The sequence below is a fragment of the Canis lupus genome, chromosome 11 (genome assembly GCF_003254725.2).
Source record: "Canis lupus dingo isolate Sandy chromosome 11, ASM325472v2, whole genome shotgun sequence".
Classification (NCBI taxonomy): Eukaryota; Metazoa; Chordata; class Mammalia; order Carnivora; family Canidae; genus Canis; species Canis lupus.
Window position 1 is genome coordinate 59,765,004 of NC_064253.1, and position 19,805 is coordinate 59,784,808.

Consider the following 19,805-nt stretch of genomic DNA (forward strand, 5'->3'; position numbering starts at 1 on the left):
GCCAGAGCTGCCACATGGCATGAGTGATAGCTTCTATTCTGAAGGAGAAAATCTATGCATCATAATGTCTAAGATGGGTAGACAATGAGTGCTATATATTATAATCTCCATCAATGATCATGATGAAAAAACTAATAACTAAAGTGATAACAAATTGTTGACAAATAGAGTTAGCATAATGCTTGGTTTTCAGATTTAATTACTGTTAGATTATCATGGCAGAGAGCATTGTGTAATGATATGGGTTTGGACATGGAGGAAGTCAGAGAATTCTAGGCCTGTTTATCACACTTATCATTTGTATAGCCTTGAGAAAGTCAAATAATTTCTTTTAGAGTCAGTTTCCTCAATCATAAAATGGAGATGGTAATAGATATTAACTATAAGCGGGCACAAGGAAGCAAAGAAGGTGATAGAAATGCTTCAAAATCGGACTGTGGTGATGGTTGTGCAACGTGGTACTAAAAATTATTGAATCAAACAACCTAAAATGGTGAATTTTACAGCACATAAATTACATCTCAATATATTTGTTAAAAAGTTGAGGGTGCTTATTTATTCTTTCAACAAATGAATGGCATATCCCATTTTTAAAGAGCTCACAATCTCAGTTAGGTGACAAATACATTGCAATCATTCTGCTTTTCACCATTATGTGATCAGTGCATTATAGCATTTACTCAGTGTTGGGCACTATGCTAAGCACTTTACATACATTAACCCTTTTAATCCTCATACCTATTATCATCTCCGTTTCACAGATGAAGAATCTGCTATACAGATTACTGGAGGTCACACATCATTTAAATAGTGGAGCTGAGATTCAAATTCAGGTCTTCTGAGTTCAGACTGTATTCCTCTTAACCAATATCCCTAGAAGCTACTAAGTGGGAATGTGCATAAAATCACAAGATATCATGGGAACTACAGTGGAATGAAGGGCATGCAACGACCTGAATGGTTAGAAAAGGACTTTCAAAGGAGCTATGAAATATATGCTGAAGAACTGGGTAAGAGTTTACCAACAAAGAAATGAAGATAAGTTCACTCTAATCTGAGGAAATAAATACAGAAAAACACAAGTGTAAGCAATCATGACTCTGAGCTCTAAAAGTCTAAAGTTCAGGGAATAGATTAGAACGATGTAAGTAGAAGTAATCTAGGAGAGATTTTAAAAAATCCAATAGAAATATTGAAAATGTACCCCCCAAATATATTCCTTCATGAAAAAAAAAAACTCCCTTCTTTCACAGCTTATGTAGCCTGTTGCAGATGCAGTAAAAGGAGAAAATTTGTGTATTATTTTATGTGGTCTTATTGCTGTTTTGGGGGAACAATTATCTTCCTATTTGACTTACCTGATGTAGAGAGGACAGGAAACATGATAGTTCCTATCTGTGCCTGAGGGGAATCTAGGCCCAGCATCCAGGACTCCTCAGGTTAGTGTAAAGTCAGTGTCTTTTTCAATTTCAGCAAGAGAGGCAAACGGAGTTTGAGAAGGACATGAAGATAGCAAGTATATGAGGCAAGTCCAGCCTAAATTCAATGAGGATTCCTTTGCTAAGGTGGTCTCATTTGCAGGCATATGGCTTTACAGCAATCTTTATCAAGATAATGAATTATTTAAGCAAAGTGCTACAGTTGAAATTTTCTCTAATGCTTTAAATATATTTCCTGGTTTTGATAATATTATTTTCTATTCATTATTACTATTTTTAACATATCTTTAGTATATTTACCAATTCACCAATCTTTTTTGTTCCTATTTTAGAATTGTTTTATTTTATGTTTATTTCATCTCTGTCTCTGCATTTTGGGTTGCTCTATTTGTTAATTTCTTAGATTAAAATCTTAGTTTATTCTTTTTTTTTCTGATTTGTCCATTAAAGCTTATAAAGCAATCAGTTTGTCTTTAAGCATAGCTTTGGCTATAATTTTTAAGTTTTATAGGCAGTTGTCACTAGTTTGATGAGTAATATCAACTTTATGGAATATACACATGAAATTTTTTTCTTTAATTCTTGATTTGAGTCACAATCTGCTGAATCTCCCATTTCCATCATTTATTGACATCTTTTATACCATTTTTCATTATTAAAATGCAGTCCAGTCATGGAAACATGATAAGAAGAGAAATACATCAATCCAAATAACTGTTGTGTAAAAGTGACAGGAAATATCAACATAAGGAAAATCATCTTTTATGAGAAAAGGCATATAAAATTATAGAACATAAATAATAGTGAGTGTGTTTTAGCTTACTGTATGAAATTGATAGATGTATACACAAAAGAGAAGAAACTTTTTGAGGGAAGAAAAAACCCAGCAAAATTATTCAAAATAAATAGGAGCTGATTATATTCAAATTAAGTTCAGAAAGGGGGAGGAATTCTAATCCTTTGAATTAATGGAACTTTGGGACCTTGAATCCACTGACATTGAAATATTTGCTTTCCACTTGATTCTCTGACCAAGAAAGAAAACCAGCAGTGTCATTTATATTGTTAGCAAACTCTGAGACATTTATGACTTTGGGAAGAAATCACATCCCTTGAAAACAGTGAGGAAAACTCAACTTTGGACAAAGATACTACTCACCAATCTCACTAGAAGGAACACAGAACTTGTCAAGAGATAGTAGGGAATATGTTTGTAATGAAGCAAATAATTGAATGTGGGCTATAGTTGATGAATTGGAGGGAAGAAGATTTTCAGAAATGAACTCTGCTTATCTTGCTTCTATATTCCCAACCTACGGTGGCCTCTTTATGATCAACTAGCATGCTGAAGTGGTGATCCACAAGTAAGGTGACTCTATGAGGTTTATAGGAAGTCTAGAAAATTTAAAAGAAATCTAGGAAGTTTAAATCATGTTGGATTCTATACACACTGGGCTGGTCATATGAAGGTGGAGTTCACTGACTTCCGTAGTTCTCAGGAGTCTCTCCCTTCTCTTCCATCCATTTTCTTAATGATACCTTTCTTTGACACTATTTATGATGCTCAAAGGGGAAGCCCGATTGAAATGTGGATCCATGCTTTGTTTGAAGTCGCTGTTAGTACACTCTGAACAAGTGTGATAAATAGATTCCACGTTTCCCTAGGTGTTCTCATGTAAATTGATGACTGCTGCCCAGGGGAATAAGTAGGGCCTGAAGACATGAAGAGAGATTAGTTTAAATGTGACAAGGCCATAATCTGTAACAAGGAACATCTATCACTGTCACACAAGAGAACCATGGTGCTGGGAAGACCCTCTCCGCTTGGAAAAAGTCTCTTACTTCATGGCTGACAGTTCAGTCCTCCTTAGCTCAACTCTACTTGTTCCCTCCAAAAAAGCTCTTTTATTCAAATTTGACAAACTAATTACTGCTACCATTTGGCTTTGAATGACTCAATTATGGCTGCAGTCACTTGGTTTAGTAATTACTAAAATTATGGTTTGGGCCCAAGTCCAGTTCTGTCTTTGCTCTCTTCCCCACAGAAGCAGGGAGAAAAGCACTTTTATAGGAAAATAGATGGTGATCCAGGAGCGAGCTTGTAACAATCATTTTAAATGACCTCAGTCAATGGGAAAATAAAACTGAACAGCCTGGCCTGAGAATAGGGCTAAATTTCTTTCTTACTCTTTAAGAAAACTGGCACCCTGAAACTATAGGCTTGGTTTCTATGGATAATTCTAGTCTCTGCATGAATGAGGCTAAAAACTCCTTTCCCCCCTTTTGTTCATGCTAACCTTGTTAGAATTTATGATAAACTGCTGGTTTATTCACGGTGTTTTAGTTTAACTAGAGCAAAGACTCTAAGTTCTTAATACCTCGTTCCCAGGTTAGTTTTGGAGAGGAAAAAAAAGCCTTGGGGAGGCACAAAGATTTTAGAGATTCTGATGATATAGTTTTACTTGATTTGAAGGCTTTATCACAATTTTATTGCTGAAATTGCTCAGTCTAAGGGACATAATGTTCAGTCAAGTAAAGAACACTATCAACTTTCAAATTTTGGCTCCATTATTTTTGTCCGGTGTAATCTTGGCTAAATCACTTAATTTTAGTAATCTTCATTTCCTCATGAATAAGTGGGGATTAGTATGAGATGCTTTCCTCATTGAGTATTTGTGAAAATCAAATGAAGTACCAAAAAAAAAAAAAAGAGGAAACAAAAATAAATGCAACAAATAGAAAACACATGGTAGACATTAAAGCAAAAATATCAATAATTATTTTAAATCTGAAGGGTCTAAACACACCAATAAAAAACAGACATTGTCAGAATGGGTGAAAAAAGCATGACCCAACTCTATGTAGTCTACAAGAAATTCTTTCTAAATATAAGGACTTAGACTAAAAGTAAAGAGATGAAGAAAGACATACCAAACTAATGCTACTCAGAAGAAGAAGTTGAAGTTGATATATAAATTTCAAACAAAGCAGACTTAAGAACAAGGAAAACTTTCAGAGATAAAGAGGGACATTATATAATGATGAAAGGGTTAGTTCTTGGAGGAGTTTGGGAAAATTAGGTAGAGTAGGATGATTCTGAGTTCACCTTGTCCTATATTTACAACTAGATAATATTCACATCCAAGTCAATAAATCAGAGAAAGATCTGAAGACTAGTAGAATAAACTAGAAAAGAGAAAGCTGCATCTGAAAGGTTAGAAAGCTCAGAAAGCCCTAGTGAGGCTGCTAGCAGAAGGAAAGGAACAGCATGCAGGAAGAGGGCAGAGAAATGGGCCCTCACACCAGGGAGCTCATACAAGGAAGACTAACCCCCATAATGTGTGGTTTGAAAAACCAGAGGGGTTGAATTCTGTGAGTTCGTAAAACTACTGGGACTGGGAGCCTGGGGCTTTAAAAATCAGCTGACCAGTGCTGGGTGAGCCTGGGGAGTGAGTGACAGCTGGGTCACTGCCTAAAGAGATAGCAGCCTGTGTAGAGAGGCAATGTAAAAATGACAGTTTACATAACACTGGGTGCAAAAGGGAGATAGATCTATTCATACTGATTTCTGAGCATGTTGAGGGACTTCTTTAAAAATGAGGCAGTTGGCAGGTGCCATTTTCCTCAATCACCCCCCAATATAAACATAGAGCCACCTGTGGGAGGTGGGGTTGCACAGAAACTTGTAACCTTGGCCCAGGGCTCAGTACAAATTTTGTTAAAGCTATGTGCATGCCCTACCCCTATGCCAGGTACACAGCATGCCCAGCTGCAGCATGGTGCTCAGCCATAGTCCCCAGCCACTGTTGTGTGCCATATCCAGCAGCTGGATGTACAGCTGCTGCAGTGCATAGCATCCCGAAGTTGCACTGTGCCAGCTGCATACCCTCAGCCACTGTCACATGCTGGGCTCAGATGCCAGGAGCACAGTTGCCACTACCTGCCACATCCTGCCATGCACCCCCACCACCATGGTGCACAGCCCCCAGCTGCAGGAGTGGTTTAGAGGATATAGCATAAGACTAGTAGCTCAACAAATTTTGCTAACCCTTCCCAGTGGGCATGGCCCCACAGAGATGGCCTGCCTGGGTCCCACTAACACCACGGAAAGCTAGCACAGCCCACAACAGGCAGAGTCAGTACAGATGCTTATACTGAAAGGAAAAATGACTTAGACACAACAACAAGGTGTAAGCAATACACATAGGATACTTTCCTGAAGTGCCAGGTGTAAGCAATACACATAGGATACTTTCCTGAAGTGCCAGGTTTTGGTGAACACCCCTATTCTGCACTGCACTATAGAACACCCCAGGACCTCCTCCTTGTAAATTCACTACTTTCAAGAGCAGAAGACATATCTAACTTTCTTAAGACAGAGAAACAAAGAGAAGCAGACAGAATAAGGAAACAGATAAATTTATCCCAAATGAAAGAACAGGACAAGGTCATGGCCAGAGATCTAAGCAAAAGAGATAAAAGTAACATTTCTAATAGAGAATTTAAAGCAATGATCATAAGGCTACTCACTGGACTTGAGAAAAGAGGGGAAGACATGAATGGGACACTTAAAACAGAGATAAGTAATAACATAGCAGAAATAAAGGGCTCACTAAATGAAATGAAAACCACACTTGATTAAATGAATAGCAGGATGGAAGAAGCAGAGAAATAAACTAGTGACCTAGAATACAGAGCAATGAAAAGTAATAAAGTTGAACAAAAGAGAGAAAAAAAATATGCAGAATGAGAATAGATTTAGGGAATTCAGTGACTCCATCAAACATAACATTCATATTACAGAAGTCTCAGAAGAAAGAAGAGAGAGGAAATGCGGCAGAAAATTCATTTCAAGAAATAACAGCTGAAAATTTCCCTAATATGGGGAAGGAAACACATCCAGATTTAGGAGGCATAGAGAACCCCCAACAAAGTAAAAAAAAAAAAAAAGCAGATCCACACCAAGACGTATTGTAATTAAATTGACAAAATATAGTGATGAAGAAAATATCTTAAAAGCAGCAAGACAAAAGAAATTAGTAACTTACAGGGGAAAACCCATAAGGCTATTAGGGAATTTCTCAGTAGAAACTTTCCAAGCCAGAAGAAAGTGGCACAATACATTCAAAGTGTTGAATGGGGAAAATGTGCAACCAAGAATATCCAGTAAAGCTATCATTTGGAATATCAGGAAAGAAAAAATATTTCCCAGACAAACTAATGATGTTTGTGGCCACTAAACTAGTTCTGCAAGAAATATTAAAGGTGACACCTTGAGTGGAAAGCAGAGACCCAAAGTGACAGTATAAAGGTTGGAAACATAAAATCCATAAAAATGAATATTTTTGTTAAAAAATGAGTCAAGTAATTCACAAAAAAGGATATAAAATATAATAACATATATTTTAATAATGGGGAAGAGAAAAGAATGGGTTCAAATGTATATGGTCATCAACTCATTAGACTCCTATATGCAGAGGGGTTATAAACTTGATGGTAACCATATATCAAAAACCAAAAAAAAAAAAAAAATGCAAAGAATAAAGAGAAAGAAGTCCAAATATATCACTAAAGAAAATTAGCAAAACACAAAAGGACAAGAAAGGATTAGAGAAATCATCAGAAACAACTATAAAAAAGGTAATAAAATGGCAATAAATACATATCTATTAATAATTACGTTGAATGTAAATAAATATTCCAATCAAAAAAGTGACAGATGGATAAAAAAAAAGAAGACTCATCTATATGCTGCCTATAAGAGACTCTTATTAGACCTAAAGACATCTGCAGATTAAAAGTGAGAGGATGGAGAAATATCTATCATGCAAATGGATGTCAAGAGAAAGCTGGAGTAGCAATACTTATACTGGACAAAATAGACTTTAAAATAAAGACTTTGGCAAAAGACAAAGAAAAATACTATATAATAGTAAAGGGGACAATCCAACAAGAAGATATAACAACTGTCATATTTAGGCACCAGCATAGGACCACTCAAATACATAAGACAATAACAAACATAAAAGAATGAATTGATTATAACATAACAATAGGGGACTTTAACTCCAATTTGCATCTAAATAGAAAATAAACAAGGAAATAATGACTTTGAATGACACACTAGAACAGATGGATTTAACAGATATATTCAGAATATGCCATCCTAAAACAGCAGAATACACATTCTTTTCAAGTGTACAGGGAACATTCTCCAGAGTTGGTCATATATTAGCCTGCAAAACCAGCCTAAACAAATTCAAGCAGATTAAAGTCATACCATGTATCTTTTCTAACCACAACACTATGAAACTAGAAGTCAACACAAGAAAAAAAATCTGGAACCACCACAAATACATGGAGAGTTAAATAACATATTACTAAACAATGAATGGGTCAACTAGGTAATAAAAGAATAAAAAGTATACAGAAACAATTGAAATTGAAAATGAAAACACAATGGTCCAAAAACTTGAGGATGTAGCAAAAGCAGTTCTAAGAGGGATGTTTATAGCAATACTGGCCTACTTCAAGAAATAAGGAAAATATCAAATAAAATAACTATGCTTACACCTAGTGGAGCTAGAAAAAGAACAATAAACAAAATATAAAACCAGCAGAAGGAAAAAAATAATGAGTATTAGAGCAGAAATAAATGAGATAGAAATGAAAAGAATAATAGAATAGATCAATGATACCAGGAACTGGTTCTTGGGGAAAAAAATCAATAAAATTGATAAACCTCTAGCCAGGCTTATTAAGAAAAAAAAAGAAAGATCTCAAATAAATAAAGTCATAAATGAGAAAGGAGAAATAACTACCAACACCACAAAAATACAAACAATTTTAAAAGAACATTATGAAAAACTATGTGCCAACAAACTGGACACTCTAGAACAAATGGATAAATTCCTAAAAACATATAAATTACCAAAACTAAAACAGGAAGAAATAGAAAATTTGAACTTACTGATAATCAGCAAAGAAATGGAATCCGCAATCAAAAAACCCAAAAAGCAAAAGTCCAGGACCAGATGGCCTCACAGGTAAATTGTACCAAATGTCTTTTTTTTTTTTTTTCAAAAGTATTCCATAAGATAAAAAAGGAAGGAAAACCTCCAAATTCATTCTGTGAGGCCAGCATTAGTCTGATATCAAAACCAGATAAAGACTCCACTAAAAAAGAGAAGTATAGGCCAATATCCCTGGGGAACATAGATGCAAAAATCTTCAACAAAACACTAACAAACTGAATCCCATAATACTTTAAAAAATCATTTACCACAATTAAGTGTGATTTATTCTTGTCACAAAGTAGTTCAATATTCACAAATTAATCAATGTGATACATCCATCAATAAGAAACTCAATAGGTGATCATTTTAATAGATGAAGAAACAACATTTGACAAAATATAACGTTCATTCATGATGAAAACCCTCAACAAAGTAGGGAAAGAGGGAACATACCTCAACATAATAAAGGCCATATATGAAAAACCTAAAGCTAACATCATCTTCGACAGGGAAAAAATGAGAGCTTTTCTCCTAAAGTCAAGAAAAAAACAAGGATGTTCACTCTCATCAGTTTTTTTTTTATCTATCTATCTATCTATCTATCTATATCTATTTATCTATCAAGGATAGAGACAGAGAAAGAGAGAAGGGGAGGAGGAAAAGCAGAGTTCACTCTGAGCACAGAGCCTGACATGAGGCTTGATCCCAGAGCCATGAGATCATGATCTGAGCTGAAAACAGGAGTCGGACATTTAACCAACTAAGCTACTCAGGCACCCCCACTCTTACCACATTTATCCAACATTGTACTAGAAGTCCTAGCCACAGCAGTCAGACAATAAAAGCAAATAAAAGGCATTCAAATCATTAAGGAGGAAGTAAGACTTTCACTGGATGACATGGCACTATATATAGAAAACTCAAAAGATGGACTAAAAAATTACTTAAATTGAAAAATAAATTTGATAAAGTCATAGTATGCAAAATCAATGTACAGGAATCTGTTGCCTTTTTTAAGATTTTATTTATTTATTCATGAGAGACACAGAGAAAGAGGCAGAGACATAGGCAGAGGGAGAAGCAGGCTCCCCATGAGGATTGTGATGCAGGACTCCATCCCAGAGCCCTGAGATCACAATGTGAGCCAAAGACAGACATGCAACAACTGAGCCACCCAGGCACCACTTCTGTTGTCTTTCTATACACCAATAATGAAGAAGCAGAAAGAGAAATTAAGAGAACAATTCCATTCACAAATGTACCAGAAGTAACGATAACTAGGAATAACTTAACCAAAGAGGTGAAATATCTGTACTCTAAAAACTATAAAACACTGATGAAAGAAATTTTCTTGTTTCAGCTTTCACACTATAAACACGTTTATTTATTATTTATTTATAAACAAGTTTATTGATTATTACTTTTCGCAGTTTATTCAGCGCCATTGTTTTCACATGTTTGTGTTTTGTAGGGGACAATTTTGCAGCTTAAAAAAACCCACCAAGCATAATGCTGAAACAATGTCTAGTTTTCCAAAGTGCAAGAAAACCCTGATGTGCTTTATGAAGAAAACACACGTGTTAGAGTAGTGTCATTCAGGCGTGAGTTATCATGTTATTGGCCATGGGTTCAATGTTAATGACTTAACAATATATATAGAATGTCTGTGAACAGATGCAAAGTCACGTACTATTCTGTTGATGAAAGCACCACCAGAGGCTCAAAGGAATCAAATCCCCCTACTTCCCCTAGAAGCAATGGTTCAAATTTTGCTAATTCAGTGTTTGTGATGACTTTAGAGACCATAACTACCTAAAATAATGAGAACTGAGAGTAAGCACAAGTGCTGATACCTACTGTATACTGGACACTGGAGTTTGTGTTATTCAACAAATATATATGAGTTCTTTCAATGTGTCAGATTTGTTCTAAGTAATGAGGGACCCATAGTGTAATAAACCAAAGATTTCAGCCTTCTTTCTTCATGGAGCTTATATTCTAGTAAAGGCAGAGAGGAAACAGCCACATATATGTTTAATATGTTGTTGATGGTAAGTGCTATGAAGTAAGCTTCCATGCTCTAGTATGTAGATTATGTAAATAAAACTCAGAGAACTAAGTAACTAAGTTGCTTACGAAAAATCTAAATTAAATAACTCAAAATTGAAGCTCAGATCTTTTCGCTTCAAAAAGCATGCTCTTTCAATGAATTTACCCTTGATCCTTCTCACAAATACCTGTACTACAACTTCTTGGTAGAAGAACTGCTGTTAGCTCCTGTGAGGAACACCCTATCTCAAAAGACAATAATTTTATCCTGTCAGGAGTGATTTTCAATATTGAGGCCAATTTTGCCTCCCTAGGGGACATTCAGTAATACATTTGAGACATGTTTGATTGTTGTCCTTGGGTCGGTGGTGATACTGGCAGCTAGTGGCTCAGGAATCGTGCTTCACATTCTACAAAACAGAACAAAGAATAGTGTCTGGACCTGATAGTGTTTACAAGAAGAAACTGCTCAGAGCCATGAAACTTAGAGCTAGGTGAGCAACACTTTCAAGTAGCTAGCTAGCTCAGGACTCATGTAGGAAAATAAAGGATCTTGCTTTCTCACAATCAGATTAATTGTGCAGCATTGTAGGGGAGCAAAACTTGCCACCCCAAAAAGTGTCTCTTTGGCATGTGAATTATTTTAGGCTGATTATTTTTAAGAAACAGAAGACTCAAGAAGTATTTCTTTTTTGCTTCCCTCCTAACTCCTTGAAAGAATTTAGATAAAGGACCTTTTGCAGAATAGGAGCTATCATTTATTATATATAGTTATATACATGACTAGGAACTTAGCCAGGCATACTTTGACCAAAGTCCTCTCTATGTCCCATTGTTTCTGGATGGCCCAGGAAACATTTGTTTACCAAATATGTATTCTTCCCATTCTTTCTGTGAATTGCATTCCTTCACTTTGAAGCCCCAGGCCCTTATCCCTATTCCTGAGGCCAGAATAACACATATACCTCATGTTGCCTGTTTCTGGAATCTCTCACATTTATGTGGATCCCTTGTATGTACATTATTAAATTTTATTTTCTCCTGTTAATCTGTTTCATGTCAATTTAATTCTTAGACCAGCCAGAAGAACCTTAAAAAATAAAATAGGGATCCCTGGGTGGCGCAGCGGTTTGGCGCCTGCCTTTGGCCCAGGGCGAGATCCTGGAGACCCGGAATCGAATCCCACGTCGGGCTCCCGGTGCATGGAGCCTGCTTCTCCCTCTGCCTATGTCTCTGCCTGCCTCTCTCTCTCTCTCTCTCTCTCTGTGTGACTATCATAAATAAATAAAAATTTTTAAAAAATTTTTTAAAAATAATAAAATAAAAATTTTCCTCCCCAACAGCATCATCTGGTCATTGCCAAGTTAAGATCTTCCTAAACCTAAAATATTCTCACACTGGATGCCAACACATCTGTTTCCCAACAACCTCTTCCTTTCAGAATTTTCAGAATGTATTTAGGAGCTGAGGAAATAAAAATAAGAAGGAAAAAAGGGAGACATTGATGGTAGAAAAAAAATGGAGATAGACTAAAATATAAGCATCTAAAAAAGAAACTTAAATGACTCTCTCTTCCTTCTTCCCTTGCTCTCTCACATCCTTCCTTTAGTCCTTTAGTTCTCTCTTCCTTTGAACAGATCCTTTTTTTTTTTCCTCCTGTGCTAAGTGTGTGGTGTACAGACAAGGTTATCTTTTGAGGCCATTTTATTTCTAATAAGCACTGTATTTTACAAACTACATTTTACATCTATTATCTCATTTGAGTCTTTTTAAAAAAAGATTTTATTTATTTATTCATGAGAGACACAAAGAAAGGCAGATACATAGGCAGAGGAAGAAGCAGGTTCCCTCTGCGGAGCCTGATGTAAGACTCAATCCCAGGACCCTAGGATCACTATCTGAGCTAAAGGCAGATGCTCATCCACTGAGCCACCCAGGTGGCCTCATTTGAGTCATGTCTATGCTGTTCTTTCACTTATATAATACTGACATAGGCATGATGATTATGAGGATATACGGTTCTATATTACCGTATACTTCTGAGGGTACCAGAAATGGTATTATTCTGGATTATAAAATCACACAAAACACATGCTTTTTAAAAAAAATTATTTATTTATTCATGAGAGACACAGAAAGAGAGGTGGAGACACAGGCAGAGGGAAAAGCAGGCTCCCCGCAGGGAGCCCCATGTGGGACTCGATCCGGGGACTCCAGGATCATGCCCTGGGCCGAAGGCAGATGCTCAACCACCGAGCTACCCAGGCTCCCAAAACACATGCTTTTAAAAAGAGATGTACTATCCTGGGGACCTATAATGAAATTGACTAAAAATAACACTAAAATGAGGTTCTATTGAACTGCTATTAGGTATCAAGCACTAGCACAAAGTAGCTCATTAAACCCCTTAGATATCTCATGAGCTAAATTGTTTTTATTCTAGATCTGAGAGAAGTTGAATAATCTTAGTACACAAGACTAAACTTGAAAGTAGTATAACATGAGTAAGCAAAAAAAAAAAAAAAAAAAAAAAAAATCCTTTGGAGTGACCTTCCAGTTGTGCTGCCTGTATAAGTGGTATTTAGCTATCAAAAATAAAGGTCGCCCCCCCCATAATACATTCTAACAATTTTGAGCCCCAAATTTTGTACACAAACAACCAAAATGTTTGTTAATTACCTTGCATATATGCTAAAAGTTTATTCATGTCTTGCATTTAAAGGGAAAGGAGCAACTTTCTGACACAATAATTTAAATCTAAATATTAGGCTAGAGGATCCCTGGGTAGCTCAGCGGTTTAGTGCCACCTTCGGTTCAGGGCATGATCCTGGAGTTCCAGAATCGAGTCCCGCGTTGGGCTCCCAGCATGGAGCCTGCTTCTCCCTCTGCCTGTGTCTCTGCCTCTCACTCTCTCTATGTCTATCATGAATAAATAATAAATAAAAATGAAATCTTTAAAAATAAATAAATACATAAATAAATATTAAGATAGTAACTATTGTTTTGAAAAATTTATTCATTAGGAACACCTATGTTCCATTTGCTGCTCCTACTTTGAGTCAGAGCACTTGTTACAATGTTGGCTCTGATTGGAAAATATATTAGAAAATAAAGAGTTCTTGAAAACCTTTAAGTCATGGATTTGAATCCTATTCTATTCAGGGCTTGCATCTTAACATAACTTGGGACATTTCTGGGAAATATAAGATGTCAAACTCTATGGAAAACTTGGAGCTATCCCTCCCCCAGTCCATAGCAGAACTTGCCTAGTGTTCTAAATTCTGTCTCTAAGGCAAACAAAATAGCAGCTAAGGCTCAAATGAGTGTGGACACCTTCAGATCCTCTAGCAGGTAAGTTTGCTAAATAATGTAATTTCAGTTATTTTTGTTTTTCAAGATGAATCAAGACTTAATGAAAACATTACCTTCAGAAAACATCTTGAAGCCTCATGGAAAGGATGACAATTATGCAAATCCTGTGTATTCTATTTTTATTTTCTGATTCTCTTAGGAGCCAACTTTGCTCCCTGTTATTTCTGTGGCTTCATGTTTATAAGAGCTTAGTTTTTGCTTGTTAGGGATTTTTGATTGTGAATTCACTTAGGGGAAATGTTGTCATGAGACTTGGGTTTAGTAGTGCTTATATAGGGAGAAGGCATATTTGCTTCTGCCAATTGTCTGGGGTCACTACCAACTTAAACCTTTTTTTTTGATAACTGATTGAATTTACTCTGCAGACATAATTATTTTGGGTTACACAATCTCAGCTAAAATTTTCTGCATACTTTCATGTGGGTCTTTTCTTTTCTTTTCTTTTCTTTTTTCTTTTCTTTTTTTTCTTTTTTTTCTTTCTAATTCACCTTTCAGTGAGAATGTAGACATTCAGGTATATAGACTTATACAGAGGCTTCCTATTATACCTTCACCTTTGGACAGAGTCCATTCTTTGCCTCCTGTCATCTGTAGCTAACTAACAGTGCTATCAGAATTGAAGCTCAAGGGATCCCTGGGTGGCGCAGCGGTTTGGCACCTGCCTTTGGCCCAGGGTGCGATCCTGGAGACCTGGGATCAAATCCCATGTCGGGCTCCCGGTGCATGGAGCCTGCTTCTCCCTCTGCCTGTGTCTCTGCCTCTCTCTCTCTCTCTCTCTGTGTGACTATCATAAGTAAATTAAAAAAAAAAAATTTCAGAATTGAAGCTCAAGGACAACCGATTACAGGCATCTAAGTGGTGCCAGCACTCACGTCCCTCTCTGGATTCCTATATAATTTTTTTTTGCCTCTCAGAATTTTACTAATTTACTCAAGATATATTTATAAATATAGATATATTTATAATTAGATATATATTATATTAGCTAGCATTATTTTGTTATTCCTAGTGAGACAATTTTTTAAGTTTCACAAAACTGCCAGAAATGATTACTCTCTAAGATTTGATAAAAGTCTAAAATACTTCTATATAAACATTTTCCTTTAACAGCATATTCAGCCATCTTCTCATATTAGTACATACAGGTTTACCTTTTTTAAATGAATGGCTACATATCAAATACTATGGATAAACCATCATTTATCTAGCAAGTTCCCGATTAATGGATATTTATGTTGTTCTCAGTCTTTTGTTATCACAAAGATAACCTCAGAATAGTCAACATGTGTATATTTGTTGATTTGTATATCTAGAATAAACCTCTAGACTTATAAATCTCTAGAATTTCTAAGTTAAAGAATATAATACTTAAATTTTGATATCTCCAATTTGTTTTTCAGCATTTGCAACAATTAGAGTGAGAAGGAAAAAAAATCAGTGTGCCTGAATCCTCAAGCTTTTCTATAATAGGTTTTATTAAGCATATTATTATCAATTTTAGGGAATAGTTTGTTTCTTAACCTTGTTCTAGAATTTATTCCATGGAGAGATATTACAGAAATATGCATGAAATGTTTTTAATAGATATTTTTCATGCCATATAGGAACTGATTTGAACCAATTTTTCTTATATACAACTGAAATATAATCTTTTCAGGGCAATGCCATTTGATTTCTCATCTGACTGTGAGTGTTCTAACTGCCTGGAGAGTACTCAGAATGAGCCTGACTGGAATCCCTGTTTCAACAAGAGTAGTAATGACTCTCTATATTTAAGATCAAGAAAGAAGTCCATGCTTTCTTCTGGTGTACGGTGCTTTCCTCCTCAGTGTTGTTCCACCAGGCCACAGAATGACACCAAAGAGGACTCAGGATTTCTTCCCTCAGAGGAAGAAAACTATGTGGAGTCTTCTAAAAACAATTACCTCAGTCTGAACCCTGAGGGCATTTCAAGGAAAATCAGGCCGTTGAGAGAGTTGACTGTCCAAGAATTACTGAGGGAGTTTGGGGATAGTGGGAAGTTCCAGCCAAACTCCACATCTGTAGGCCGCTTTAGAGATCAGGTGGTCATGAAGTTCAGAAGAGCTCTGTATTATTCTGGAATTTGGGTGACACATGTCCAAGGCTACAGACATGAAAAGCACCTGTCGGCTAATTATTTCAAGAGAAATCCTCGTTGTCTACACCGGCTGGTTCCCTGGCTGAAACGGGAACTAACAGCTGTTTATGGAGATTATGGTTATACAGTGAAGAATATCCTAGCCACCATTCTCCATCACATGACACAATATGATCTGGACAGTGAGTCCTTCATTCACCTCTTGGAGCCTTATCTCCAACAACACACCCACCATTTTCTGCATGAGTTTATTAGTTTTGTTCATTCACCTTATAAAATGGAGACCTATGACCAACGAGCCATCTATCAATGTCCGTCTGTTTCACCATGGGTTAAAAAGAAGTCCATAGAATCAGATTCTGTTTTGCCTTTGTCTAAGGATCAGGCTCTACTGGCATCTCAACATGATACAGGGCAGTCTGGAAACACTCAGGGGCAATGGAAAAATGAACAGAAGCCTCTGTCAGGCTTGAAACAGTTTCCAAATGGTAACTCGTCTTTGAAAAAATCTGAAATGCCACTACAACATCATAAAATAGCAAGCAAAATCCATGCTTGGATCAAAGACAAATCAGAATCAGGTGATGAAAAAGGCACAACTTCTACTAACAATATATTCTTGAATTATACTACACCAAGGGAAAGGGGCCCAGGCTTACAGAATTGCAAAAAAAAGGTTCAAGAGAGGAAAACAGAAGGGATAAAGTTGCTTCCTGATCATGTCCAGGATCTGGGAAAGAATGATACAACTGCACATACTTTCAGTCCCCCAGAAGTTTTTAGTCAGGGGCAGCCATGTCAGTACAGTCTAAGAGAAGGAAAGATTTTGAGCCCTGGCCAGCAGATCAATTTCAAGAAAAAAGAAGCAGACAAAATTAAATACTCAGATTCTTCACCAAAGATTTTTCAAAGACAACTACTCAGAGAAAGATCCTTGTTAAGTTGCAAATCCAGAAAGAGTGACCCTTCTTGGAGTTGCATTTCAGAAACTGCTCTTTCTTCTGGGAGAAATAGTAGGAAACTGAGCTCTTTCAGAAAAAAGAGACTGAAGAGCAAACAGTCCTCCCAATTTGCAGAAGTTGGTTCACATTTCAGTAGAAGAATTCAAAGACAGTCAAGGTCCAGTTCTCACAGATCCAAATCTTGGTGTGTTGGGTTTACAAAGAGATCGTTAAGCAGAGAATCAAGTAATCCCTCTCTGAGAGGAAGCCACAGAAGTGAACGCTTCATCCAAAATATATGCTGTAACCACTCAAAAGAGAAGGATGTGCATAGTTATGAATCAAACTGTGGGAGAGCATCTTTGACCACAGTCCAGTATGTGAAACGACCTTCAACTGCTGGGAAGAGACCCAAGTGTTCTTCTAAAAGTGAGAGTACTTCCCAAGCTGGAAGCCACTGTAATAGCCTCACACGCCTACAGATTGAGAAACATAGATCCCCAAGTAAACAAGAGATGAGGCAAAAAACTACATTTCCTAGAGCTGGCAAAACCAGAGCAGTTAGGCGCCAAAAAAACAAATGCCAATGTCTAGGTACAAAAACCGCAAAGGAAGTCAGTGATGAAGTCAGGGATCCGAATGATGTAAGGCAGAAGAGTAGTCTTTCTGAGTATGGACCTTCCGGCAGGAGGCAAATCCAAAAGAAAAAGGAGAATTCAGGCCTTCAGAAATGTCACTGGGCCAAAAATGAACATAAAGGAGACAAAATATTAGAAACACAGGGGTGCAAATTATTTTGAAAAGCAAATCAGTCTATTCGACTAGCCACCAAGGATCTTTGAAAGTATTAATATAACCTGGAAAAGGGATTCGTCCCATTGCTTTGTAACTGGAACTAAAAGCCTGATGAATTAAATTTAAGGCTTCTTGTAGAGACAAATACATATTATTAAATTGGCCATATATGTAAATATTATTTCAGTCTGAATTTTTTCCCTTATGAACTGAGTTCTTAAAATATTTGGCTTTTCTTAGTTGCTAGATTTAACCATAAAGATTATTTGCTCAAAGTTGCAAACACCACAGACTATACTAACGATAGGAGTATACATTACTTAACACAAGTTATACATATTAAGTATTACTAAACACAAATGTTATTTTTAAATAACATTTGAAAAAATCTGTATATAAAAAATTGTATATTTTTTATTTTTAAAATATATATAATCTATAAGTTCTATAAAATATATTTATTAAATATATGTGTGCGTATATATATGTATGTGTATGTATATAGGTATATATACACATTCCAGACCTAATGCTTTTTCAGTCCATGGAAAATAAGGAGGCATGCTCACTATCTTAAGATATAGTCATTGCCTTCAAGAATATCACAATTAGTTGTAAAAATAGATACAAATAAATAGAAAAAATAAATATCTTTGGGATATTTGGCACTACCTTCGTACCTCTGTACTCTGAAAACTGTGCCTTTACATACCCTGACATCTAGAGATCTTCATTAGAGGCTACTATGTTTTTAGAAAACTAATTTCCTACTCACTGTAAATTGGTCCAGTAACGGTGACTATACTAAAGCCAAGCTAATCATAGTATTTTGCCCATAGTACTTTGTCCCTCCAATCATGCAGTTGATGAGTCCAGGGGTGGTCAAGTCATAGTACTTCCCTGAGATTTTTCAGCTGGTTTTGATGAGAGGGTTATTCTCTCCCATCCCCTAGTGGCAGGTAGTAAAAGCTTTAAAGCTTGGATACTATTAAGAGCTATAGTTCTCAATTTGTGAAGAAAACCAGTTTGAAGTAAGAGAGTAGAAAGCTAACAAAGAACAGCAAAGATAAGTCAGGAAGACACAGTCTTGGATTCAGACTTGAGTTCAGACTAGAACTTGAGTTGTGCTCTTGCTCTTCACGTGGTTTTATTTTTTAACCCTCTTTAGGTTTTGTGAGTCAATGCAGTACTTCTCTCCTCTCTTATTAAATAGAAAATTACAGTTACTTGCAACCAAGCAATTCACTGGGAAGTGGCAAGCGGAAATCTGGGAAAGAATAGTCAGGAAGGAACAACTGCCTTGGGGAAGATTCTGAAGGCTTCTTGGAGAAGTAATCTAGAGTGAGTAAGAGTGTCCCAGGTTAATGTGATAGCAAATGCTATCAAGAAAAATGAGCAACATAAAAAAAAAAATACCCTAATGTAACATTGTGTGTCAACTATTCTTCAATTTTAAAAAAGAAAAATGAGCAACTTCAAAAAAAAAAAAAGAAGAAAATAAAAATTTCCAATACTCTCCTTCCAATGTAACTGGGAAATTCTAAGAGAGATGCTGAGAAGGGATGCTAATCCCAAATTGTAAATAGGAATGAAATCTGGCTTTTCCGGGTCCACAGTAGTCATGAAGCACCTAAAAGTAGCACAGGACTCAAATCGCAAATTAAGAAAATGACATTTTGTCTTAATAACTCCTTTTTAAAAATAATCAAGACATGTTCCTGCAGAAATCTTAGAAAACCTGTTCAACAGACATAAATGTGTTCTGTTACATTCAATTTTAAAATTGTTGTATTTCTTTTTTAATCCACATTTTCATCAATTCAGGTAAGTGAGTCCACTGTCAACAATGATCTAAACCTTTCATGGTAATAACTCATGGGAAATACATACAAAGTCCTGGAATTAGGAAGAGGAAATTAATTGTAGTGGTTCAAAGTCACTACAACTTAGTAGTAGTAGTGTACATTAACAAGGAAAATAAAACTTATTTTGGTCAAAAATATGCTTATGAGCTAACAATGTTAGGCTGCATTCAAATGTAGATCTAGAGAATTTCTCCAGGTATGGAAAACTG

General features: G+C 36.1%; 1 protein-coding gene across 2 annotated transcripts; it reads left to right on the forward strand.

Annotated features, from left to right (window-relative positions):
* Window positions 1-13,796: 13,796 nt before the first annotated feature.
* On the forward strand, window positions 13,797-17,912 carry LOC112650286 (E3 ubiquitin-protein ligase Topors-like). Of its 2 annotated transcripts, none has more exons than XM_025433050.3 (2): window positions 13,797-13,855; window positions 15,277-17,912. In XM_025433050.3, the coding sequence occupies exon 2, from the start codon at window positions 15,538-15,540 to the stop codon at window positions 17,734-17,736; it is 2,199 nt and encodes a 732-aa protein (XP_025288835.3). In that variant the 5' UTR covers window positions 13,797-13,855; window positions 15,277-15,537; the 3' UTR covers window positions 17,737-17,912. The 2 variants fall into 2 exon arrangements, with proteins under 2 accessions (XP_025288835.3, XP_025288834.3); XM_025433049.3 differs by having other exon boundaries at window positions 13,799-13,855; window positions 15,534-17,912.
* The last annotated feature ends 1,893 nt before the right edge of the window (window positions 17,913-19,805 follow it).

Bases quoted from the DNA above. Each gene is read 5' to 3' on its own strand.
- LOC112650286 (XM_025433049.3), top strand. From the start codon at position 13,824: ATGAGTGTGGACACCTTCAGATCCTCTAGCAG. The intron at 13,856-15,533 runs GTAAGTTTGCTA...TAATCTTTTCAG, and splicing joins ACCTTCAGATCCTCTAGCAG to GGCAATGCCATTTGATTTCT.